Source organism: Hippopotamus amphibius, chromosome 12, assembly GCF_030028045.1.
Source record: "Hippopotamus amphibius kiboko isolate mHipAmp2 chromosome 12, mHipAmp2.hap2, whole genome shotgun sequence".
Lineage (NCBI taxonomy): Eukaryota > Metazoa > Chordata > Mammalia > Artiodactyla > Hippopotamidae > Hippopotamus > Hippopotamus amphibius.
This window is the reverse complement of record NC_080197.1, coordinates 89101249-89126036: the sequence shown is the minus strand read 5'-3', so window position 1 is coordinate 89126036 and position 24788 is coordinate 89101249. Positions and strand designations below refer to the sequence as shown.

Genomic DNA, 24788 nt, shown 5'->3' with positions numbered 1-24788 from the left:
TTGCAGGTCAGCATTCCTAACCTTCCCCCTGTTTATGATGAATTCTCTCCCTCACTGAAGCCTCCCTGGGTGGAAGATCCCTATCTGGATTTCTAATCAGTGATGAGCTCCCAGAGTGAATGAGAAGAAAAAACTCAGGGAAAAAGGGATCAGCGTAGTACTCATGTTTTGTTCTTTCCTTTCCAAAATTTTGCCTTCCTGTTTGCACCAACCACTTAGTCTTTCTTTTTTTGAGAACTGCAGAAATTTGGACATAAACACTCTAGTTAAATAGGAGACTGTCTCTATCCATGTGTGTTTGTATTCCTCTCACTGTTTGTCACTATCTGCTTTCTTAAGTCCTATTTGTATCTGTATGTGTTAGAAGTAGAGGGAATATAGAGATACATCTGTATCCAAGCATATTTTAAAATTTGTCTATATTTGTGTGCATTTCCTGTTGCTTGTCAGTTCACTAATACTTTTAATAAGAGTTTATTGAACTCCTGTTGTTATGTGCATAGACTTAGTTAGGCTTTGGTAGGCTGTGGGAGAGTTTAAAAAATGAACGTGATCCCCCCCCCCCCCCCCCCAGAGGAGTTTTCAGTCTAGCTGGGGAAATGACTAGCAATCATTAGTCCAGGTGTCTGCACACTTTTTCTGTTAAAGACCGGAGTGTAAATGTTTTAGGCTTTGTAGGCTATCGGGTCTCTGTCTCAGTAACCTACCCTGCTGTCATAGCACAAAAGTAGCCATAGATAATATACCAAAGAATGTGAGGGATATAAGCATTGAAATTGGATTTCATATAATTTTTACATCATGAAATTGTTTTTTTTCAACCAATTAAAATGTGAAAGATTTGCTTAGCTGCTGCAATATGAAAACATTAGGCCTGTGGGCTGTAGTTTGCTGACTCCTTTTCTAGTCCAACCTTTTCAATACATAAGAAGCAATTAAAATATCACAGAAAATAGTAATTAAGTGCTAAGCAAATGATCTGGTTTCAGACAATATGTGATTAGAGGAGGTCCAGCAAGAAGCCCTCTTTGACCTGTGGTAATCAGTGAGGGCTTAATAGGTTTAATAGGGATGTGACTAGGATGGGCCTTAGATAATGGAGTAGGATATTGATCTGTGGAAAGAGCCAGGGGTGGCCTTCCAGGCAAGTGATGCAGTGTGCACAGGCAGAAAAGTAGGGGGGAACAAAGAAATGCTCAGGTGATAATGGAGCAGAGAATTCATGTGAGCAAAGGTTGAATTAGTAGGCAAGGGTTCGATCATGGAAGCTTTGAATGCCAACCCAAGAAGTTTGGGTTTATCTGTCAGCACTGATTATGTGCAGCATGTCTGTGAATCTGTGTTTGTTAACAACACTGTGTATATTTGTGTATGTTTTTCTTTGTGAGTGTCTCATTGCATGTATTTTATTGGCATATGTGTGGATTTGTATGTGGATGTGACCTATGTCTTTATCAGCAGCTACCCTGATTGCCCCAGGTTCACAGCAGAAACATGAGCTGTACTTAAAGGTCATCAGCTCCTGTTCGTGTGAATGAATCCTCCCTCCACTGAGGCCTCAGGGGCCTATGACCTTCCCATGGAGGTTTATTTTGTGTCTCAAATAGCGTGGAAAAGGGAAGCACAAGCAGAGGGAGACCAGCTATTGTAGAGAGCAATTCAGGTAGAAAGGGGCAATGAGGACAAAAAGAAAGAGAAGGATAAAGGAAAATAATAAGAAGGGAGAATAATAGGGCTTGGTAACTGTTTTGATTCTGAGAGCAAAGAGGAGATAAATTTTAAAAACAACAGATTTTAGCCTGGATAACTGGGAGAATGATGATTCCATTGGCACTTTTATGGGTACAAAAATATGTGTTGTGTTTTCCTTTGAAAGAGATAAGCCCTAAAGACAAAAATATGAAGCTGTTCACATGTCATGTGTACATATCTGTGTACATGTGGCAGTGATTTTGTGTTACTCTTCTCATTTGACAGTATTTAGTGTGAGGAGCAAGGCCTGAAGGTGAAGGATCAAGAGATGCTCAGGAGGCAGAGGCCCTGAGAGGGATGGGAAAAGCCAGAGCAAGGCCCTAACCATTCCTGAGCTTGAACCACTATTTTGCCCAAGCTCTAAAGTGCCTGTACAACCTCAAACTCCTGTTCCAACTTAGCCCAATTCCATAACACCCAACCCTAATCTTAACCGTAACCCAACTTGCTCTTGCTTTTCTGCTTCCACTTTGCTGGTTCTCAGTGCCCCAAACCTCATCTGATTCCTATCCTTTGCAACAACCCTTCCCTTCATTAGAAGGGAGGAATCTTTGAGGCTAACTTTTCTCCTCTCTCATTTCTGTTCAGTCACCCACCCTTCCCATTGACCTTAGCTCATTCTCCAAATAGGCTCCAATTGAGGTGGGAGGGATTAGCAAGGATTTCTGCAGTCTTGGGCTTGATTTCTGTGACATTTCAGCTTGTCATGCTTCGAGGGTGTGGCTTTCTTCTGGAAGAAGTCCAAAGATCCTGGCTGAAAAGCTCAGACTCGGTATAGTGGGAGAGCCTGACTGAGGTGGCTCTAGCCAGTCTAACAGAGCCATCCCCTGAGCTCGTAGCAGCTTGATCCAGCTGTGTCTTAACTGGCCATTGTCTTGAATTCTAGAGTGGATCATGAACCATGAAGAGCACCATGCCGCCAAAACGCTGGGGGTCGGCAAAGCCATCGCTGTGTTAACCTCCGGTGGCGATGCCCAAGGTAAGGAGGAGGGCCCAGCTTGGGGAGACACAAAAACCATGGCTGGGAGGCCCCCTTGAATTTCCTGACTCCCTTAGCTTGTAGAACAGAACTCTCCTCCTTAAGATCCTCTTGATGTGATTCACACTGGAATCTTGGGCTTCTGTAAAAATCTGTTATGTGTAAGTCTGCAAGTGCATTTGAATTTCATTTGCTCTACTTTTATTTACTTAAGTCTCCATAAAACTTCTTTCCAAGTTTCTCTGAAGATTTGGGACCATTTTGGTCCTGTGGTACCTAGAAAACTGGTGTTTTCTCAAGCAACATTGGAAAGAAAGAGACTAAAGAGATAAAATTGTTGAGGAGGCAGTAGGTGGATTCACTTCAAGTACGTTGAAAATGATGGGAAAAGGAGGAGATTTGGAATTGGTATTTGGTGGGCCCTAGTGAATCTTCAGGTAATCAGTTCTGTTGTCTGCAGAGCTCCAGCACTGACCCGAGTTAGGTACCTCACTCTTACAGCACATTTTCTTCTCCTAGGCGCAGTGCATCATTTTATCGTTCTCTGTTTTCTAAGGCCTTTCCTCCCCTTCCATTCCTTTAACCCTCGAACAAACAGGAACAGCGGCAGTTAATCAGTACACATCCAAGGGGGTGGGGCAGAAAGCAAAGCCAGAGGGAACCCATCTCTGGGTTGAGTCCAAGAAACCTGGGAGTCAGAATTATCAGGTGTATGGAAAAATGAAGTGACAGATAGGGGATGTGGTTTTTTTTTTTTTTTAAATTATTTTCCCTCTTTGATGTATGTTCTTGTATATTCTAATTTGTAGTATGTTGAAGAGAGGCAGAATCTCTTTGGAAAGGATATTAGGACATGGAGACTGTGGTGAGGAAAAGAGAGAAAGAAGGGATCTCAGCTAGCTGCCCCTTCCCTCTGCACCACTCTCCCTAGGCTTTCCTAGATTTTGTGTCAAGCACCCACTTTGTATAGAGCCCTGTCTTGTGTGTTGTGGAGAAGCTGATTCCTTTGGGAACTTTAATTTAATGAGGAAAGATACATGACTAGAATTCTCACGTAAGGCACATAAATAATAATAATAAAGTGTGTCTTAACCAAGTAGAATCCACTTACGTAATGAAATGATAGGCCTTGGTTGGATTAAGCAGGGAGAACTTCATGGAAGAGATAGATTTCAAGAAACTGAACTCTTCATTTAAGTAAAGTGCTTAGAACAGTGCATGATGCAATCCATGCATTGCTAATTAAATAGAAAGTGAATTGTCGAGCACCTGCTGTGTGCCAAACAGGATGGTAGGCTCTAAAGCTACATCAGTGGAAAAGTCACACATCATCTTTGCTCTTATGAGCCTTCTTATTAGTATATTAGTTAAGCTAGGCTTTACGTATATTTTAAACTCATGTTTAGTTATAATTGTGATCTATATTATGAACAAGAGAACGCTGCAATGAGGAAACAGAGGAAGGAGGGCACAGAGGCCTGAGTTTCAGAATAGTAGCCAGATTAGGAATGCAGAGCCCTCCTTGAGGCTGTTGAGACTGCTGACCTGGCTTCTGTTGCTTTTCTCTCCTTTCCTGGAAGGAATCCCATATCAGTAATGAGTTCTTCAACATGAACTCTGAGTGTTGATCCTAAAACTTTGGTAGGATGGCCTGTGGAATTGGATTGTCAGATTAGGGGAAGCGAGAGCCTGCTAAAAAATCCAGATGAAGCACACAGAGTTACAAATTTATGAAAAGGTAGAGCTTACTGGAGAGGGAAAGAGGTTAAAAAAAGAAAATAACAACAGAGGTCTAGAATTTAACATGAGTTGAAGAGCAGCAGAACTCTTCCAGCTTCTGATCCTGAGCAGAGAGACCCTCTTATTTCAGAGATGACCGTCACCCGCTTTCAGGGAAGACTCACCTTCCGTGGAGGCAAGGGATGTTGATAAGCTGATTTCTGGAGGGCCCAGCTGGACCAAGGCCTATGGGATTCTGTGACAGGCACTGTGTACCCAGGGAAACATCACTGTGAGTCCACATAACATCACAGGTGCATGTCAGTAGGAACTGAAATTGGTAGAGGATGGAATTCTAGGGAGGAAGGAAGCAAAACAGAAAACTCAAAAGTAGGGCTGAGAGGTCCCAACTCAAAGAGCAGCTCAAATGCAGAAGTGGCCTGCCTGGAGATGGGTTTGAGGGGCCCTAGTTCTCCCAGGGAGAGGTCACAGAAAGGTTTTCCCCTAGAGGCTGTGGGCCACATGGGAAAGTGAGATTGGGCTCTGTAAGATCCAGAGGGGCCTCAGCTGTGTCACTCCCTGAGCTTAGCAAGGCTAATAACCTCTTAAAGTAGAAGAGTGGCCAAGAATCAGACATCCTGAACTCAGAAACTGGGCTGATTAGATACCAAATCCTAACTCCCTTTCCAGCTCAGAAGTGGTCCCAGTCCTCTTAAAACCATGCTACATTTGGCCTTATGAAATCAGCATATTCTGCTGGAAAGGACTTCAGTCATCTACTCTATCCCTCTGTCTTCAGACAGGCAGTCCATTCCAAATGCATGTTTATTCTGTTTTTAAAGGTTCTTAGGAACAGGATTCTATTTCCTCTCTGGATTCTGTTCTTGGACTTAAAATTTTTAATTACATATCCATCAGAAAGTATAATTCACTTCTAACAAACATTTGCTCCTCATGTACTTTCTTATTTAAAGTTCAGTTAGGGTAGAAAGAAACTTTTTAGCAAAAAAGTAGTTAACAAGTCATTTATTGTTTTTTCTTTTTTTTCCTATCTCATGTCATAGATACCCATCACCTGTAGTTCTCCCTAAAGCCTCTTCCCGACAGGCTGTAATTGGAGACTCTAAAGTACGTGCTTCTGATGCTCTCCAGAGCCCCTCCTGGCTGTACCCAGAATACCCCCTGGATGGTGCCTGTAATCTTATCCTTTGTCTTGCTTCTAATAAGTCAGACAGCTGCTCATAGTGGGTTATTTAGGGAAACATGGAACAGGCAAGGGCTGGCCTGGGGCCAGAATAGACCAGTGCTGTTAAGTAGGAGAGCCCAAAGAATTATTGGAACTTTCTAGTATAAGCTATCTATCCAGCCCAATCTGTGATTTCTAGGGAACTAGGGGTTTGAGACACAGGTATAGAGGCACAAAGGAGGTCCTAAAACTCGATTTCTAGGGAGACAGATATCCAGTTCAGAGGCAGGAAGGATGACCTCTGCAGGTTGATACAGTTGAAGTAAGAAGGCAGAGGCTGGAGAAAAGAAAATCTTAAGGGATTTTTCTTCTGCCAGTGGATTTGGATATTTCCTGCCCACCCTCTGTTGTTTGTGTTATACTTAAAACCTTTTAAGTGATTTGTTTTCCTTAAATCTTTTCTCCCCTACCCTTGCTCACCTCAGGAGCAGGAAATAGCATTCCAACCTATATATTTCAGAAGAAAGTTTTTTCCTTATTTCTTAAGATTACAGATTTATACTCAAGGACTCAGGGTATCCAAGAGAGAATCCCATAGGCCTTGTGAAAGCCTAAAAATAAATAGACAAACAATAGTTTCATATCTGTTCTGATCTTTTTAAATTGAATTTATTCATCTTCCCTAAAGCACTAGTGGCTTTGCGTTGACTCTGATCTTGTATTTTTTCATACACAGAGGCTTTTCCTAAAGCTTCTGAGAAGCCCCCTCCCTTTACAGATTTTTGTTTTGATTCTTTTAAGTCCTTCAATTAGACTTCTGGACTTCATGGGCCCTTGCCTTAGTGATGTCATAAGTAAGTTTTGACATCATTGCTCACCAATGAGCTCTTGTTGGCAAGCCCAACCCTCCGGTCCTCATCTTAGATCAATTATCAGAAGCATTTGACAATGTTCCCACTTCTTGAAACTCTCCCCTTTGGCTTCCAAGACATTGCCACATCCTGGTTCTCTGCTTGTCTTTCTTGGGACTCCGTGTTAGTTTTCGTCATGGAACCCCTCCTTCTCTGCCCATTCCTTCAATGTCGGTTTTCCACAGGGTTCCATTCATTGCCCTTTTCCCTTCTCATTTTACATATTTTCTTGAGACAGTCTCTTCCAAGTCCGCATGGATATCCCACAAGAACTTCAAACTCAACAGATCCAAATATGAATATATCATCCCCACCCCTACCTTCTCAAACCAAAACCCGCCTCTGCTCAGTTAACTGCAAAACCGTTTTCCCCGTAGCCTGAGTCAGTCATGGGACATTTCTTCCTTCCTCTCCAACACCTTGAAATCTAATCATATCACCGATTAGATGGAAGTCCTGTTGCTCCTGTTTCTTAGGTGTCTCCTGTCCAGTCTCTATTTTGTCCCAAATGCCCAGTCTAGGCCGTCATCATTTTTGTCTAGGCTGCCAGGTAGCCTTCTAATCCTGGTGTCACCATTTTCAATCTGTCTTCCATGTTGCTGCCAGAGTGATCTTGCTGATATGTAGATCTCATCATGTCCCTCCTTTCTTCAAAGTCTTCAAAGATTCTCCATTTTCTGCAACTTTTTTTTTTTTTTAAGTCACATAACCCTTTAAGAATCAAACGAAAGCTGTGGACCTTCACCCAAAAGAAATGCCCATGCCCATGAAGCTTTTAATACAGTTTCATGGGGTTCATGGATTCCCTGAAACCATCACCTGTGGATCCCCAATCAAACCCTGGCCTCCAGAATAAAAGCCAAGCTTCCTCACTGGGCACACAGGTGCCTCCCACCTGTACAGCTTCATCTCTCTGTCATTTTACATTTTATTCTTTATAGTACTGAATTACCTAAGGCTACTTCTTGATCCTCGCCTTTACTTGTGCTATTCCTCCTGCCTACAACATTCTCCCTAAATCCATCCACTGGACAAAAATATTTGAAAGGAAATTATGCTTCAGGTTTCAGGACACATGCTGCCTTTTCTGTGTCACCTTCCCAGACTTTCTCCCGGCAGCATAGTCGCTCCTTCTCTTTGTCCCGCCTGCACCTTGTACGAATCCCCTCCATGAGGATCCAAATTGGAATCACACTATAATTCTTCCCAAGTCTTGAGCACCATTCCCAAGTCCTTTGTCTTTGTATCCCCAGGCTCTCTGTGACTTCCTGATGCATCCCCCGTGCCTACATAGTGTCAGAAACATGATCGGTATCTAATACGTATTTGTTCAGTAAGCAAATGAACCTTCAGTTTGATTTGGAGCTTGTAGCCATGTAATACCAACCTTTGTCAGCCTGCAAACAAATGAACCCCCCAAAACAGACATTCTGGTCTTTTTGATTCTATTCCATTTCAGATAGCTTTGGGTAATCAGTAGTTGGTGATGGATTTTAGTCTGCTGCTACGGAGTTTTCCAGGTACTGACCTCTCTGGTGCTTACTGGTATGTGATATTTCCCCAGCCAGGGTTAAGGACCATATGAATAGGTTTCAGATTGAAATAAAAATGTGTAATGTACACAGGGGTATCTGAGGGAGGGTGATTAAAGTGCTTCACAAGAAGTTGATCCATCATAGCTTCACCTCCTCACATTACAAGGCAGGACAGGGTTACCAGGATCAAGACCCAGGAATGTCTCACCAGGGAGGCTGTGCTGAGCACAGTAGCAGTGGCATTGTTTCTACTGTGAAGGTCTTCACAGCCATGTGTTGTGTGTTGAGACAGGTCAGCTCCTTCCTGTACTCTTGGGAGAGAGAGTTCTTGTCACTGAGTAGCTACTAGGAGAAGGATGCTACTCACATGGGAAAAGGGGGAAAGGCTCTCCTCCCTGTTTCAGCCCTAATTGTTTCTCCCAGTGGAAACAGCATAATTGACAGTGTGACTTTTAAGTTCCTCATACACATTACGCAGAGGGTCACAGGAGAAGATCAGAGCGGGAGAAAGAGCGTATAGAGTCTCCACTAATTCTACCTGCACACTTGGTCACAACCTTTTCTGGTAGTTTGGGAGCCAGAGGATCTCAGTGTGTGGTGCACACTGAAACATACACCAACTCAATGACACTGAAAAGCTGTGTCTGTGTGGAGACTGGGAGAATCCGCCAGCCAGTAATGGACGTGCTCACGAACAGCTTGTGAATGGTCGGGTCACTGAGCCCCAGAGAGCCATGTCTTTGTCCTGGAAAGCCCATACAAGCTGTATGCCTAGATTCAGTGCAGAAGGCAAGGAAAAGCCTAGCACAGCCATTGGGATTAGCATGGAGGTCAGCAGTGTTGGTTTAGACATTTAGGATTTGGATTAAAAGCTGAGCTTGTCCTAGCTGTGTGACCTCAACCTCTTTGAACTTCAGTTTCCAAATCTGTAAAATGGAGGCAACTCTCAAGTTGCGGATAGGATTCGATGAGTTGACAATGGATGAGCATCTAGTAGCATCTAACCCCACAACAAGCATTCAAGGTTATTGTTCCCCAGATCGCCCCGGCCAGAAAAGGTCTTAGGAAAGATGGGGTTTTGGGGGGAGGGGAGATGAATGAAGGTAGCTTGTGCTATATTAACATTGAATGGAATAATTCATTGTTAGTGGGGAAGTCATAAGACTTGGATGAGAGGATTCTAGATCCAGAGAAAAGCCTTAGAAAAGGACTGTCTCAGATCATAGAGTCCAGTGCTGCTATTAGGAGTAACTTCTCTCTGACTCTTTCCTCCTTGCAGGCATGAATGCTGCTGTCAGGGCTGTGGTTCGAGTTGGCATCTATACTGGTGCCCGTGTCTTCTTTGTCCATGAGGTTGGTTCTCTGCTCTGTTCCCCATTATTCTTTCTCTGTTTTCTGCTCTCCCTCCCCACCCTCTTTCCTTACCTCCCAGTTACGTTGCTGTGTCTGATTTGTCTTGGTTCCCTGTCTCTGTGACTCACCCCTCCCCACTCTGGGCTCCAGGAATGACGGTGGGTCCCAGGGATCTGCAGGCTGGGTCCTCCTGTTGCCTGTTTGATTTAAAGTAAGAAGCTCTGTCTTCCCTTTACCTCCCCCAAAAGAAGAGAAGCTGAAATGAGTTAGTATTTCACAGCCAATTCAGTACATCCAGAGACAGAGCCTTAGGAGGGAGGAGTCCCACTGTTTCTGCAGTTCGCCTTACTTTCTGAGGTTCTAACTCCTCTTTGGTTCCCTCCTCTGCTTTTCCTCTCATCCTTTGTCCAGTCTTCTTTCCATAAGGTCTATCTGCCTTTCTTCTCTCAAATGTTATAGTCTCTTATCTTTTCAAGTCACATATCTCTCCCTTCCTCCTTCTAACATCCCCTTCTTTTTTCCCCTCCATTGTTGGTTATCAAAACCATCTGTCATCTAGTTCCTCTGGGAGGAAATGGGATGAGCCAGAAATAAGGGGGGTCAAGAATTAAATATTAGGAGGGGCATCCCGATGTTTCGAGAATGAGAGAAACTGGAAGAGGGTATTGAAAAAGCTGACGTCTCCTTCCTTAGTCTATGTTATTCTCAGGAGCACCCAGATGTCAGGAGCACCCAGATGCAAGGTGGGATGGGTGACTTGATTCTCAGAGAACCTCTTCCCAGGGACCCTGTCTTAATCCTGGGAATTTGGGGGAAGCCTGGCAGAGGCTGAATGGGTGTAATGTACCCCACAGGGTTATCAGGGCCTGGTGGATGGTGGAGATAACATCAAGGAAGCCACCTGGGAGAGCGTTTCGATGATGCTTCAGTTGGTATGTTCCTGGAGACTCCTGTCCTGTGTTTGTCCTGCCCTTGTCTCACCGACTTGGATGGGGGCTCATGGTTTCCCAAATTCCCTGCCATGTGGCTTGATGGGAAGGGATTCTGTGATCAGAGAGGGGCTATGTTTGCCCTTTACTCTTTGCATTTGAAAACATCACCCTGGTTCCCTGGGGCGGGATGGAAGGTGGGGATGTGATCACAGGACGCTTTGCTCTTTATAGAAATGTCATAGGCAAGACTTGAGGAACTGGCACATAACAGGTCCTGCTCTGGGGTCACGGGGAAGGTCAGGCCCTGAAAATAACCTCACCAGAGGACTGGAGCCAGAGCCAGAGTAGAGCTGAAGTTTGCCAGTCCTCATGTGATGACGATGAGGTGACCTGAAACCAGACCTTTTAGGGAAGGGAGGAACCCAGAGAGCCTTTTAGAGTTAAAAAAAAAAATACCCTAAGATTGTCTTGATTGTATCCACAGCCCTTTCTGCTACTTTCTCTAAGTCATTCTATACTCATTTTCTGATTTACTGAAAAATCTACACATTACATTTGTATCCCCATTCTTTACCTCAATCCCCTAAAAAATCCATGGGAAGAAATTTAATGAGCAGCAGTCATTGAAGATTTTATGCAGGCAATGGTGCCTCTATCAAGTGGTCCCTATCAGGACCCTCGAAGTCATGAATGCCAGGAGTTCAGATGATTTGTGAAAACCCTAAGTACTTTCCTCTCTGGGGGTATCTACAAGCTCCCGGGAATTTAGGGCTTTCCATACTCAGGGCTGTTTTTCCTGTGAAGGGTCTTGTGACCCCTCCTACTAGCACACGATCCCCAGGTGCAGAGGGGAAAGGATCGGCTGTGCCTGGTCCCTGCTGAAGTCACTGCTGCTGCTGCTTAAAAGTCTAGAACAAGGAAGACGGAGACTATTTCAGAAGCCTACAGATATGTGTGTATTCCCTAGTTCTCTTTAGGACAGTCGTGGCGACAAAGCCTTCAGTGGAGTGGGTCCATCTTAGCAGTCTTCTAAGAAGCATAGCAGAACGTGGGAACGACCCTGTGATACCTCAGCCAGCACCATCTCCCCTTCCTTTATAAGGGGCCAGTGGAAAAAAAAAAAATCTCAGTGAACTCCAAGGAGATGAAAAACAGGGAAATCTGTGTGTAGGCCCATGCAGATTAAGCTAAAAATGAAGATAAAATGAACAATCTTGAATGCAGTCAAAGGAGTTAGGCAAATGAAATAGAAACGTGTCTAAGGCAATCAAGGCTCGCATGTCTTCTACTAATGGCTAAGTCTGTACAATCATAGACCCTCAGACAACAGAGTTAAACATCAGTACTCATGGCTCTGGGATTTGAAACTCATGTGAATTTCCTTAATCCTTTACATGAAGAATAAACCTTTAAAACCACACACACACACACACACACACACACACACACACACACACACACACACGCGCACGGAAGGGGCCAATGACTCTTCAGGGCGTCAGGGAACTTCCTAGGGAGCCACGTGGTGACGGCAGCCCTTCACAGTGTTGGGATACAGGAACCTTAGCGTGTTGAGCCCAAATTTGGCCGTGTCTCCTGGGGAGCTGACTCCCGCCTCTTCCCCGAAGGGAGGCACGGTGATTGGAAGCGCCCGGTGCAAGGACTTTCGGGAACGAGAGGGCCGGCTCCGGGCCGCCCACAACCTGGTGAAGCGCGGGATCACCAACCTGTGCGTCATTGGGGGTGACGGCAGCCTCACCGGGGCCGACACCTTCCGCTCTGAGTGGAGTGACTTGTTGAGTGACCTCCAGAAATCAGGTGAGACGTGGCCGTGGCTCTCGTCAGTGTGGTTTCTGCGCCTGTGCGCACACACTGGCCCTCCACCCCCCCGTGCCCCATTTCCTCCCGTGGGAGAAAACTGTTGCCCAGACACAGAGGGCAGTCTTTGCCCTCCTTTTTCTGGCATTGTTGACAGTGGCCACTGGCCGCAGCCCCTTCGCTCTCCAGCCTTCTGCTCCCTGGCATGCCAGGGACCTCACCCCGTGCCTCCTGCTTTGCTTCCCCTTGTCAGGTAAGATCACAGTGGAGGAGGCTGCCAAGTCCAGCTACCTGAACATTGTGGGTCTGGTTGGCTCAATTGACAATGACTTTTGCGGCACCGACATGACCATTGGCACTGACTCTGCCCTCCACCGGATCATAGAGATTGTAGACGCCATCACTACTACCGCTCAGAGGTGAGGGCCTGGTGGGAGGCGGCATGGGAGGATGGAGCTGGAACAGACCAACCGGCTGGGGACTGGAGAAGATGAAAGTGTTTGAGCTATGGTGACTACAGTGACCAGTTTTCTGGGGCTGGAACATTGTTTTTAACTAAGAATTATCCCTAGAGCACTGAATTGCACTGCTCTACAAATGCCGTAAGACTTGCCTCTGGCCACTGTCTACCCACTGTCCAAACGTGTTGCTCTGAGGTCTTTAATAGTTGTGGCGTCTCCTAAGTGAATAGTGTCCAGACTGAGACAAATCCAGAGAGCCCTAAACCTTTCCAACCGTATCAGAGAGATTGTAGAGCCCATTACACCACTGCTCAGAAGGGCAGGGACTCAGGGGAGACAGTGCAGGAGAATGGGAGGATGAAGGGGTGACAGTCTCCTGCAGGGTGATCCCAGAGGATTCGAGGTTAGTCGAGTCCTCTCTCCACTTCTTTCCCCTTCACTCCTTGCCTTCCCAGGCCCCCTCCTTCTGAGACACGGAGCCTCAGTACTGACACTTTTTCTGCAGTGTTTTCTCAGGCCTGGGAAGGATGCCCTATGGCTAAAGTGTTTCCCCTGGGTCTTCCAGGTCTCTCAGAAGAAGTCCCACAGCATAAATGCATCTCAGAGTGGGATGTGGCCTCAATGTGGGTGGGGGCTTGGTCCTGGCCGTAGGGCCACTTGGACTATGTAAGCCCTACGTCTGTCTCTTGCAGCCACCAGAGGACGTTTGTGTTAGAAGTGATGGGCCGGCACTGTGGGTAAGATCCCCCATCTTGACGCATTTATTCCATGGACCAGGCAATAGCCCTTTCCTCTTCCCTGGGGAGTCCAGGGAGGCCTCCAGTGGTGGTAGATCTAGAGGCGAACACGCGCCTCTTGTGGTGGCCGCCTGTCCCCGTCTCCACGCCACCTCCCCCGCATGCCCACACATGCACGTGTGCAGGCGTGTGTGCGCACAGGCACGTGTGCAGTGTGACAGAGCAGACAGGGCTCTGAGATGGGGAGCCTCTGCGGCAGGTGAGCGAGAATAGAAGGGGCTCTTAGGGGCCGAATCGCACCAAGCAGCGGTCTCAGCGTCAAGAGTGAAACGGGGGCTCCGCAGACCTCTCACCACCCCCAGGGCCTGGTGGCCTTGTCGGGAACGGGTGAGGCTGTGTGTGGAGTGACACTGGCATGACGCCTCTGGCTCTCATCTCAGATACCTGGCCCTTGTCACCTCTCTCTCCTGTGGGGCCGACTGGGTTTTTATTCCTGAGTGTCCACCGGATGATGACTGGGAGGAGCACCTGTGTCGCCGGCTCAGCGAGGTACCGGCACTTCATTTTGCCCTTTGAGAATCCCTCACCCTGTTCTGCTGCTGATCCCTCTCCTGCCCGTCAGTTTCACGACACGGACCTTTCCCCTTTGTCCTTGACCAGACGAGGAACCGCGGCTCTCGTCTCAACATCATCATCGTGGCCGAGGGTGCGATTGACAGGAATGGGAAGTCAATCTCCTCGGAAGACATCAAAAATGTTAGTGTGAATGGAGCCAGGGAGGCCTCGACACGGGGTGGTTTCTGCAGCTCCCCTTAGTCCTGTACATCTCTCCCCAGGTTTCCTGCCCCCTGGTTTTCTCCCACCCAGGAATCATTGCAAGATAAGAGGCGAAGTCATCCTTGCTTTATCTAGATCCCTGCTTGCTTCCTCTGCTTGATTCTGTATCTCTCTCTCTGTCCCTCTCTTGGCCCCTTCAGCTGGTGGTGAAGCGTCTGGGATATGACACCCGGGTCACGGTCTTGGGGCATGTGCAGCGGGGTGGGACACCGTCAGCCTTTGACAGAATCCTGGTAAGTCATGGGGCTCTGTGGCCCTCACACCGTGGAACCCTCAACTTGCTGTCCTTTCCCGGCAGGATTGCACTTCGCCAGCACAGGGCCTTCAACCGTTGCTTATGCTGCCCTGCCACCAGCCTCTGGACTGCAGTGGCCCTTGACCCATCCCCATATGCTCAAGAGTTCTCTTTGGTTGCAAAAAACGATGGGAAACTATATGCTCCCCTAAGGTCTAATATCTAAGCTTTGAGCATGGGTGACAGCATTAAGATCTAGCCTCAGACACTCAGTTTGTACCCTCTATCCTACTTTCATTGTTTTATCAATTTTCAAGAAAATATTATTCAGCCCCAGTAATCCCCTTGATTACTGTAGTGGGCATATTTCTCTGGAACCAGGTAGCATCCTTGGGTCTCTGATGGCAAAAGGATGAAGAGTCATTAAGCTTTAGATGGAATCTGGGTCGGGAGGTAAAACCCAGAGAGTTCTTGGCCTCAGTCCTTAAATGCGGAGCTCAACTTGTGATTTGGAAAGGGCCTTGAATGCCCAGGTTCTCCAGGCCAAGACTAGATGGGGAGGCTTGAAATAGATTATCTTTGCTCCCTGCAGGGCAGCAGGATGGGTGTGGAAGCAGTGATGGCACTTTTGGAGGGGACCCCGGACACCCCAGCCTGTGTGGTGAGCCTCTCTGGTAACCAGGCTGTGCGCCTGCCCCTCATGGAGTGTGTCCAGGTGGTGAGTACTGACTCCAGCCTGCCTTCCTACCAGCCCTAAGCCCCTGTCGCTGAGCTAGAGCTAATGGGGAAAGAGAGCAGCTTCCAAGGCTGGGGGAGCGGGAGGAGGGCAGTGCAGTGTGGGAGCAGGTGGAGAGGCGGCATGGCACAGGAAGGGGCGCGTGGAGAAGGCACATAGTGGGCTTTGTGCAGGAGCTGTCATCTCTCTAACTAAGCCTCAGTTTTCCCATCTGCCAGATGTTCCTAAAGAAGATGCAAGACTCTACATCCTACCTAGTAATGAGACCCAATATCTCATAACAGCCAACCTCAAGAGACATGCAGTCTCCCTCCAAACCTTATCAAAAGCAGGGGAATATTATTAAGGTCTGGCTGGGGAGCTTATCGTCTTTCTAATTTCTACCTTGAACACGTTTCTCTGAACCAACATGAGGTTTCTAATAAATAATCACCTTGAAGGTGAGGATAAGGATTGGAGAGAAGATATGTAAATGGTCTAGAAGATGCTGAGCCCTCAGGAAGTGGAGTTTCTAATTATAGCGGAATCATTCCTGTGATACCACCAGAGCAAACGCTGTGGCTTGGAGCTAGGGTGTCTGGTTGACTGTCAGGGCTGGTTCCCTATCCCCTGGCTGCTTCTCCCTGAGACTCGGGAGTCCTGATGACCTACAGCCCAGACAGACTCCAGCCTTGCCAGGAACCGTGTCTCTGAAAGCCCCCAAGCTGAAGTACTGGCTCACAGAGCAGAAAGCAGTAGTTGGGAAGCACATGGCAGGGACCAGCCTTTCCTCCTAACTGGTTATCCACGGGATCATCTTCATTTGCTCATTAGTTTAGAGGCTGCTCTGAGGCTGGGGCTCTGGGTGTGGAATGGAGGAAGATGCTGTTTTATCTGTGTGTGCTCCTCCACTCTGCCCATCTTTGGATAGAGCATTGAATCAGCCCTTTAATTTTGCTGTTCATTGCTCAGAAAATTAAGGAAAAACAAAGATACTTCTTCTATGAAAGTTTGGGAGGCATAGAAAAGGTGGGATATGGGATGGGCAGGATCTGGTCGCAAGCCCAGAGGCAGGCAGGGTCCCAGTGTGGGATGGGAATCCAGCTCTGTGGAACCCGGCCCTGGAGGCTGACTGTTGCCATGCTCCTCCCTCAGACCAAAGACGTGACCAAGGCGATGGATGAGAGGAGATTTGATGAAGCCATGAAGCTGAGAGGCCGGTGAGGAAACGACCAGGAGCTCGCTAGCTACAGAAATCAGATGCCGGAATGAAGCCAAAAATCGATGTAGCTCCAGACCCAAAATAGGAGCCTTTGCTTTTCCTCTTCTTATTGTCTCTGCAGCAGTTTTCTCCTCAAGAGAATTAGTTGCAAGATGACCAGGAGGCTCAGTTCGCCGCAGGGATTCTCTCCCTGGGCTTAGCCTTTCACAGTCTGTTATTTCTGTATGTGGACCCAGCTCGATCATAAATTTCTCTAGGCCAGGCAGGGAGAGTGCTCAGGGAGGGTGTGGTGGCCACTTTGGAGCCCCGCCCGATCTCTGTTCAGTCCCCGTTGTGTCCTTAGAGGTTTGCCCTGTGGAACTTCACGCTGGGAGCAAAACTTCAGACCAGATCCCCTTGGCTGCTGGCCTTGGGGAATGGCCTGAAGATACCTCTCTCTGTCTCTGTCTCTTTGTCTCTCTGTCTCTCTCTGTACTCTTCTAGGAGCTTCATGAACAACTGGGAGGTATACAAGCTTCTGGCTCATGTCAGACCCCCAGTATCTAAGGTACTGGCAAGTCGCTCTCTCCCCTTGGCCCTCCTCCTCCCTCAGTCTAGCATTATGAAGTGCTACCCTCAATCCACACAACCTGATGCCTTGCCAGCTTCTTTGCTCGCCTGTCATCTTCAGTGCTGAGTCCTAGACCCCACTAAGATAATTTTCTCTCAGTCACCCAGATACAAGCCCATGTTCTCAGAGTGCCCTGGGTGTCTCTAACCCGAGACCCACATCCAGTTCAGCGCTGACAAGGTAGCATGCAAGGAATGGCAGAGAAGGCTCTTGTATTACTTTCTCTGGGCAAATCTGAAATGATCACATCTAAGTGTATTTGAGCCCCCTCTTCCATTGGCACAGTGGTTCTTAATATTTTCCGTGTACCAGAATTATCTGGGAGGCTTGTTAAACATGCGTATTCCCCTCCCTCAGAGGGGATTTACATGGCCGGGGTGGGGGTGGGTGGTAGGACCGGGAATATGCAGACTTAATAAGCTCCCTGGGTGGATCTGATGCAGCAGGTGGTCCAAGCATCCCACTTTGGGATACAGTGCTCTGGAGGGTCTCCTATTCATTGTGCAGTAATAATCTGGGTTCAGGGACCAGAGCTTTATTTACTGATCTGTGATGAAGACTTCTGCTTCCCTGGTATGGGGGGAGGGGACAGGCTGTGCTGGTGTTCCCTGGGGGAGGGCTGTGCTGTCAGGACCGTAAGGGACTCAGAGTCCAGCTCCCCTCCCTGACCTGTCCCTGCTCCCCTGCTGTCCCCTCTCCCCTCTCCCTCTCTGCTTCCTTCCCTAGAGTGGCTCATACACAGTGGCCGTGATGAACGTGGGGGCCCCGGCCGCAGGCATGAACGCCGCCGTCCGCTCCACTGTGAGAATCGGCCTCATCCAGGGCAACCGAGTGCTGGTTGTGCACGACGGCTTCGAGGGCCTGGCCAAGGGTCAGGTACGGGGTTACGAGGAAGGAGGGCACCTGTCTGGGGCCAAGGAGCGGTCGTGCGGAGGATAAGTGTAGCGGCTGACCTGTCAGTTCTCTTACCTTCCCCCGTCCCTCACTGCCTTTGTCTCTTGGGTTTCAAGCAGAAGGTGATACAGTAGTCCCGCCTTGTCCGCAGGGGGCACATCCACAATGGGTGCCTGGAACCACCATGGCACCAGACCCGAGGTACAGCTGATCCTTGAATAGCGCAGGTTTGAACTGCATGGGCCCACTTATACGCAGAAATCTTTTTTTCTTTTTGGCCACGCCACACGGCTTGTGTGATCTTAGTTCCCCAACCAGAGATTGAACCTGGGCCCACGGCAGTGAGAGCACTGAGTCCTAACCACTGGAATGCCAGGGAACTCCCCAGAGTTTTTCAGCAGCAAACACTGCAGATCCGGGGTTGGTTGAATCCACGGATGCAGAACGGCGGATATGAGAGCTGACTGTGAAGTCATACATGTATTTTTGACTGTGCAGGGGGTCAGCATCTCTGAACAACCCCATCTTGTTCAGGGGTCAACTGTATACTACGTGTTTTTCCTGTACTAATGGGCGGGTAGCATATACAGCGTGAACACGCTGGACGAAGGGATGACTGACATCTCGGGTGGGATGGAGCAGGATGGCGCAAGATTTCATCATGCTACTCAGAATAGCACGCAATTTAAAACCTACGAACTGTTCATTTCTGGAATTTTCCATTTAATATTTTTGGACCGAGGTTGACTGCAGGTAACAAAGCTTGGGGAAAGTGGACCGCAGGTGAAGGGGGACTGCTGTATTTAATTTTAGGGCAGTAGGAACAGGCAGGAGCCACTGAGACGAACCCTTTGCAAACAACGTGTCTGGTTGAATTCTCTGTCCCAGAGTTCACCACAGGGCCCGGCATACGCAGGTGCTTAAGATCTGTGAGTGAGCAGTAAGGGTGGAGGAAGTCCAGTGAGGTGGGAAAAGCTGGTGCCTGCTGCTCCAGTGCTAAGAGGGGTGGGTGTTGGGGTGGGGTCAGAACTCAAGAAGTGGTGTCAGGCCAGGATGCAGACCTGTGTGACTTTTCCCCCACAGATTGAGGAGGCTGGCTGGAGCTATGTAGGGGGCTGGACTGGCCAAGGCGGTTCTAGACTTGGGACTAAAAGGTCAGTGGCATTACAGGAGCACCTCCTGCTAGTCACCCCAGAAGGTGGCGCTTGGCACGTGGGCGTCAGTCCATTCCGTCAGGGTCTGCCTAGACCAGTGCTGTGGCCGGGTCCTCTCCCCCCAAGCTCACAGCTGCCTCAGTGAGGGCAGACACGCCCATCCAGACATCTCTCAGCAGCTCTGGCAACTTAAGAGCCCCAGCGTGTATTCTTGGATGGGGCTGAGAAGTGGGATAGGGAAGCAGGCACAAGTTAAGAAATTATAAACAAAGTGCCTTCTCACTCTGGCTTTTCTCTCCCTCAATTTTGCTGTCTCTTCCCCAAATTCTACTCCCCTGCCCCTCCCACTCCCCACCCCAATCAACTAGGACTCTACCCAAGAAGAGCTTCGAACAGATCAGTGCCAGCATCACTAAGTTTAACATTCAGGGCCTTGTCATCATCGGGGGCTTTGAGGTGAGTGCCCCGTCATTTCCTCCTCCCCTCCCCCGCCACCTTGCCTCTCCCCTCATTCCTGCCCCCGCTGCTCTCATCTTCTCAGGCTTACACGGGGGGCCTGGAACTGATGGAGGGCAGGAAGCAGTACGATGAGCTCTGCATCCCGTTTGTGGTCATCCCTGCCACAGTCTCCAACAACGTGCCCGGCTCAGACTTCAGCGTGGGGGCTGACACGGCTCTCAACACCATCTGCATGGTGAGGGCCACCACGGCTCCCCCGCTTCTGGCCGGGACTGTAATCCCTGGACCGCGTCTGGCCTAGAAAGTGAGCCAGTTGTTTTGTACCAGCCAAGTGGCCGTGTTAGAAGAATGCTTCTTCAAGCCCTGGCATTTACACACACTGCATTTAACCATACAAACAGTGTCCACCGTCCTCCCCCTGTGAGTCCTCTAACCTGGAAATGCGTCTGTCCTCCGCATATCAAATGATGTTGCCTTTCTGAGGTCCTACAGCCTAATTCCCCTACTCCAAGCAACAGCGGGGGTAGGGACAGCTTCCTTCCAGGGAAGGAGCTCTGCACTGTGCTTGGTGGACGTTCTGCCGTCCATGAAGGCAAGCACTTGATGAGGCGTAGGGTCCCCACTGGCCTGGGGAGGATATCGCTCCAGAGTTGGGTGATGGCATGATGGCCGGGGCTGGAGAAGTGACAAGGATCACATCCCCGACCCTGTCTTTCTATGACCCGTTGTCTTTGCAGACCTGTGACCGCATCAAGCAGTCAGCGGCAGGCACCAAGCGCCGGGTGTTTATCATCGAAACTATGGGCGGCTACTGTGGCTACCTGGCCACCATGGCAGGCCTCGCGGCCGGGGCGGATGCTGCCTATATTTTTGAGGAGCCCTTCACCATTCGAGACCTGCAGGTAGACGGCTACTCAGAGCCTACTGGGGGGCTCTCTCCTGCCCCAGTCTGTCCCCACTGTCCCCACAGTGACCTAAGCTGTGAGAGCTTACGAGGAGGACAGAGCTGCTGGTCTGTGGAGTCCTAGAAAGAGCACTGGGCACGCATTTTCTGGTGTAACCCGTACGTGGCCACCACTCCTGCTGGAGCATTTGTTTGAAGGGTGGCATGCAGCTAAGCCCTTTATGTGCGTTTTTGCATTTTATTTTCATAACAGACATGCAAGGGAGCTATTATCTCCACATTACAGATGAGAAAGGTTTAGTGAGGTTACAAAACCTCTCTGAACTTTGAGTAGATGGCTTCACTGACTGAGAAAGTCACCCTCCCCTTGCCCTGCCTCCGGATCTCCCTTGCTACCAAACCGGACTCCTCATTCCATTTTTGAGGGGATACCCTTGTGATCCTCACTTTCCAAGATCCCCATTCACTGGAGGGAGAAAGAGCCACAAAGTGGAGGGCTGCAGGCTGAGGGAACTCCCTAATCCAAGGGCCCAGCCCACCCCTGCCCGCATTGGAGGGTGACCCTCTCCCTTCTTCACCCCCAACTCAAAGCCCAGTGATGGAACTGCTTCCGGGTGAATCACTGCTGTAAACAGATGGATGCAGCTGGGATGCAACCCTCTTAGAGACCAGAGAGCAGAGTCGGCCCTCTGAGGGAGGGAGAAGTGGAAACCCCTGGAAAGGGGGATTGGGAGGAGGTGGAAAGGGGCTGAAAACTGACAGTTACCACACTGTCTCTAACTTTCTGTCTGCCTGTTGCACCTGGAGTCTTTGCTTAATTTCAGTCCACACTGACCTTCTTAAAGGGATTAGGCACGGTTTAGGCCCTGAGCTGTAAACAGCCCTCTTCATGTCCCTCTCCCTCCTGCAGAGGCCTGGCGGGGAGAAAGGGATCTATGCGCCTGCCCAGCTGTGTCCACTTTCAGCCAGACTTCGGATTTTCTGTTTCATTTTCAGGTGAATGTGGAACATCTGGTACAAAAGATGAAAACAACTGTGAAGAGAGGATTGGTGCTAAGGTACCTCATCCCTGGTTTGCTCCCAAATGCAGAGAAGCAACAGTCAGGCTTTGGCCCTAGTCAGACTGCATCCGTGGCTGGGACACCCTGAGGAGTCTGGATACAAAGGGAGAGAGCCTGGACCATGGGAGGAGATGGAAGTGGGAGGGCCGAAGCTGACCAAGGCAGAAGGCGAGTGAGGGCGGGGGACAGTGCCCAGCACAGGTTCTGGTCTCTCTTGCAGGAACGAGAAGTGCAATGAGAACTATAGCACTGACTTCATCTTCAACTTGTACTCTGAGGAGGGGAAGGGCATCTTTGACAGCAGGAAGAATGTGCTTGGCCACATGCAGCAGGTGGGGAAGACACGCCACGCCCATCACCAGACAGCCATAAATAACCCCCACAACCACCAAATCTCTCAGGAGCCTCCGGCCCGCTGGAGGCTATCGGGGTGGCCACAGAGCATGGGCCTGCAGGCTTTCACAGTCATAGAATCAGAAATCTTAACCTTGGCAATGGCCTTAGAGATTCTGTGGTTCATTCTCTTTACTGGGGCAGGGTTTCTCAACCCTGGCACTCTTGCTATTTTGAGCTGGAAAATTCTTTGTGGTGGTTCTGTGCGTTGTAGGATGGCTTAGCAGTATTCCTGGACTGTACTCACTAGGTGCCAGTAGCACGCCTCCCCACGTGTATGACTGAAAAAATGTCTCTAGACATTACTGAATGTCCCCTGGGGGGCCAAATCGTCTCCAGTTGAGAACCACTGCTTCAGATGAAGAAAACGAGGTGAAGAGAGGAGATGTAATCTTTCCAGGGCCAGTAGTCAAGCGTGGGTGAGGCCAAAATGAGCTGGCCTAGTGCTTTCCCCATCACCCATGCTGCCTTCCATGGGGACCCTGTGAGATGAGTACAGGCACCTTGCTAGGCTTGGGCTCTGTCTCCACTAACTGGGGCCTCAAGGGGAAAGGAATCCCTTTCTATCACTCACACCCAATCTTCACTCAAGGCAGGCCTCACTCACAGATGATACTAGTGGCCTGAGGCCTACCCCATCCCAAACGTCCCCCGCAGATGCCTCTTAAGCATTGGCCTTTGACCTTTCTACACCCACAGATGAATTCACATTGTCTCAGTATGAATGAGCTTATCAGCTCTTGCAGGGATGGGGTACTATTGGATAAAGTATGAAGATCTATTTTCTATTTTTCCTTCCTTCCCATTTTCCCACTTACTTTTGCTTTGTTCAGAGAAACTCTGCACCATGTTTTATATTATTCTGAGGTGCTACCAAGGGTGTCCAAATTGGGTCACAAGGAACACTTGTGTCATCGATGATGGTGACTGGCAGAATCTGCTAGGCTAACGAGGGGCAGGGAAGTGACCGAACGGCCAGTAAGACTAGAAGGGAGTGGACAGGGTCATGCAGCTATGGAGCTGCAAGAGGCAACTGTGACACCAATCATCCCCTCGTACTAATCAGTTACTCTTATATCTGATAAACGGCCAAATATGCTAGGCCAGCTCGCCCTGGCTCCTGGCCCTGTTTCAGGGTTTCCATTCATAGTTAGACTTCGGGATTCCTATTTCTGGTTATAAACCTGAGGCCCATTCTTTCATTTTTCTCTGTGTATTCCCACGTCTTTGCCTCTTCATTAGAGTCCTTCCCCGTGTAATTTTTATGATTCTTTTTCCAGGGTGGGAGCCCAACTCCATTTGACAGGAATTTTGCCACTAAGATGGGTGCAAAGGCTATGAACTGGATGGCTGGGAAAATCAAAGAGAGTTACCGTAATGGTAGGTGGGGTAAGAGGGTGAGCCTCCTTCCTAGAAGCTTGTTCTCAGGATAGAAGCTGACTGACCATCCCTACTGCAGGGCGGATCTTTGCCAATACCCCAGACTCAGGCTGTGTTCTCGGGATGCGTAAGAGGGCCCTGGTCTTTCAACCAGTGACTGAGCTGCAGGAACAGACGGATTTTGAGTGAGTACCTCTACTTCCTGGGCTGGTTTCCTCCCCGGTAGTTTCGAAATCTACTCTTCCCAAGCAGTTCACTGTCTTCAGTCCTTTTCTCTTAGGAGTAACACCTGTATTTGTACTTACTTAATATCTGATGCCCAGGCCCCAAATCCAGCCTCTTCTGTTCAACTTCTTCCCATAGCCTTTGATAAAAGTTGACTGGGGTGCTAAAGATTAAATCATCATCTGCCTCATTCCTCCGTAGTCACCGTATCCCCAAGGAACAGTGGTGGCTGAAGCTGAGGCCCATCCTCAAAATCCTAGCCAAGTATGAGATAGACTTGGATACCTCTGAGCATGCCCACCTGGAGCACATCAGTCGGAAGCGGTCCGGAGAAGCTACCGTCTAAACCTCTTTGCAGTGAGAGAAACGGATTGTCTGATCATGGTCAGCTTACCCTGACAGAACCAAGTCCATGTATTCTCAAGTGTTTCAGCTCATTTTCCATTAGGTTTCCTTTTATTCCATAACTGCAGCCATGGTCGGCTCTGGCCAGGGAGCTGGGGCAGGGGCCAGTAAGTGGAAGCTCCTTGTAGGTAGAATTTATCCTGATTTCTACCCTAGCTTCACGTGTCACACAAGGCTGGGCTCCTCTAGTGCTACTGCTCGATTTCAGTTACTTGGTTAGAATTTTCCTAAAAATAAGCTTTATTTCTTTGTGATAACAAAGTCTTAGTTCCTCTACTACTTTCACGACAGTGACAAACCATAACTACACTAATAAATGCCAACTGGTCACTGCTTTTGGTTCTCCTGTTATCATCTTTACAACTGCATTCCTATCGGCCCCAAGCAACAGACTCTGCCCAGATGGACACCTAGGAAAATGCAGCCCATGTGCTAACCCCGTGTACCTCTCTCTTCTTGGACATCTCTTGACTCTGTACACAAGGTCCCAGAACATAGGACACTGTCCTTATCCTCATCCCACAACTAATCCCTCCTGCATCTTCTGCAGCCAGTGGGATGCTCCCATCTTCGGTAAGCATAAAGTTGTGTTTCATCTCTTGATCATATACCCATTACCCAATGTTGCTATTTTCCAGCCATCCCCCAATCTCTAATCTTCCTCTGACAATCCAGGGTTCTTCCTTCTCAACTTTTCCCCTGTGCTCCTTCCTGGATGAAAGCCAGACATCATTGGTAGGGAGACATGTACATTTTGAATACCTGGGAAATAGGGACACCCAGACCTGGACCTAGTTTGGTGGGTTGGTTTCAGTACTGCTTAGGAAAATTGTCTGTTCTTATTCAGCTCAATTTGTTTTCTGCCCCATATTTCCTCATTAGGAAGTACCCATGTAATACAGTTGGTCCTT

General features: G+C 48.6%; 1 protein-coding gene across 3 annotated transcripts in view; it reads left to right on the top strand.

Moving 5' to 3' along the window:
- PFKM (phosphofructokinase, muscle) overlaps positions 1-24210 on the top strand; it is a 39729-nt gene extending 15519 nt beyond the window's left edge. For all 3 annotated transcript variants that reach the window (XM_057701246.1, XM_057701247.1, XM_057701248.1), the window contains 22 exons: positions 2639-2731; positions 9362-9435; positions 10290-10367; positions 11996-12185; positions 12439-12604; positions 13339-13383; positions 13824-13932; positions 14044-14139; positions 14361-14453; positions 15048-15173; positions 16326-16390; positions 16876-16939; positions 17729-17878; positions 18980-19050; positions 19419-19506; positions 19592-19744; positions 20247-20411; positions 21410-21471; positions 21695-21806; positions 23148-23247; positions 23327-23432; positions 23674-24210. In XM_057701246.1, coding sequence (XP_057557229.1) covers positions 2639-2731; positions 9362-9435; positions 10290-10367; positions 11996-12185; positions 12439-12604; positions 13339-13383; positions 13824-13932; positions 14044-14139; positions 14361-14453; positions 15048-15173; positions 16326-16390; positions 16876-16939; positions 17729-17878; positions 18980-19050; positions 19419-19506; positions 19592-19744; positions 20247-20411; positions 21410-21471; positions 21695-21806; positions 23148-23247; positions 23327-23432; positions 23674-23818 — 2351 coding nt within the window. In that variant the 3' untranslated portion in view covers positions 23819-24210. The remainder of the gene's footprint in view (positions 1-2638; positions 2732-9361; positions 9436-10289; positions 10368-11995; positions 12186-12438; positions 12605-13338; positions 13384-13823; positions 13933-14043; positions 14140-14360; positions 14454-15047; positions 15174-16325; positions 16391-16875; positions 16940-17728; positions 17879-18979; positions 19051-19418; positions 19507-19591; positions 19745-20246; positions 20412-21409; positions 21472-21694; positions 21807-23147; positions 23248-23326; positions 23433-23673) is intronic.
- Positions 24211-24788: the final 578 nt, after the last annotated feature.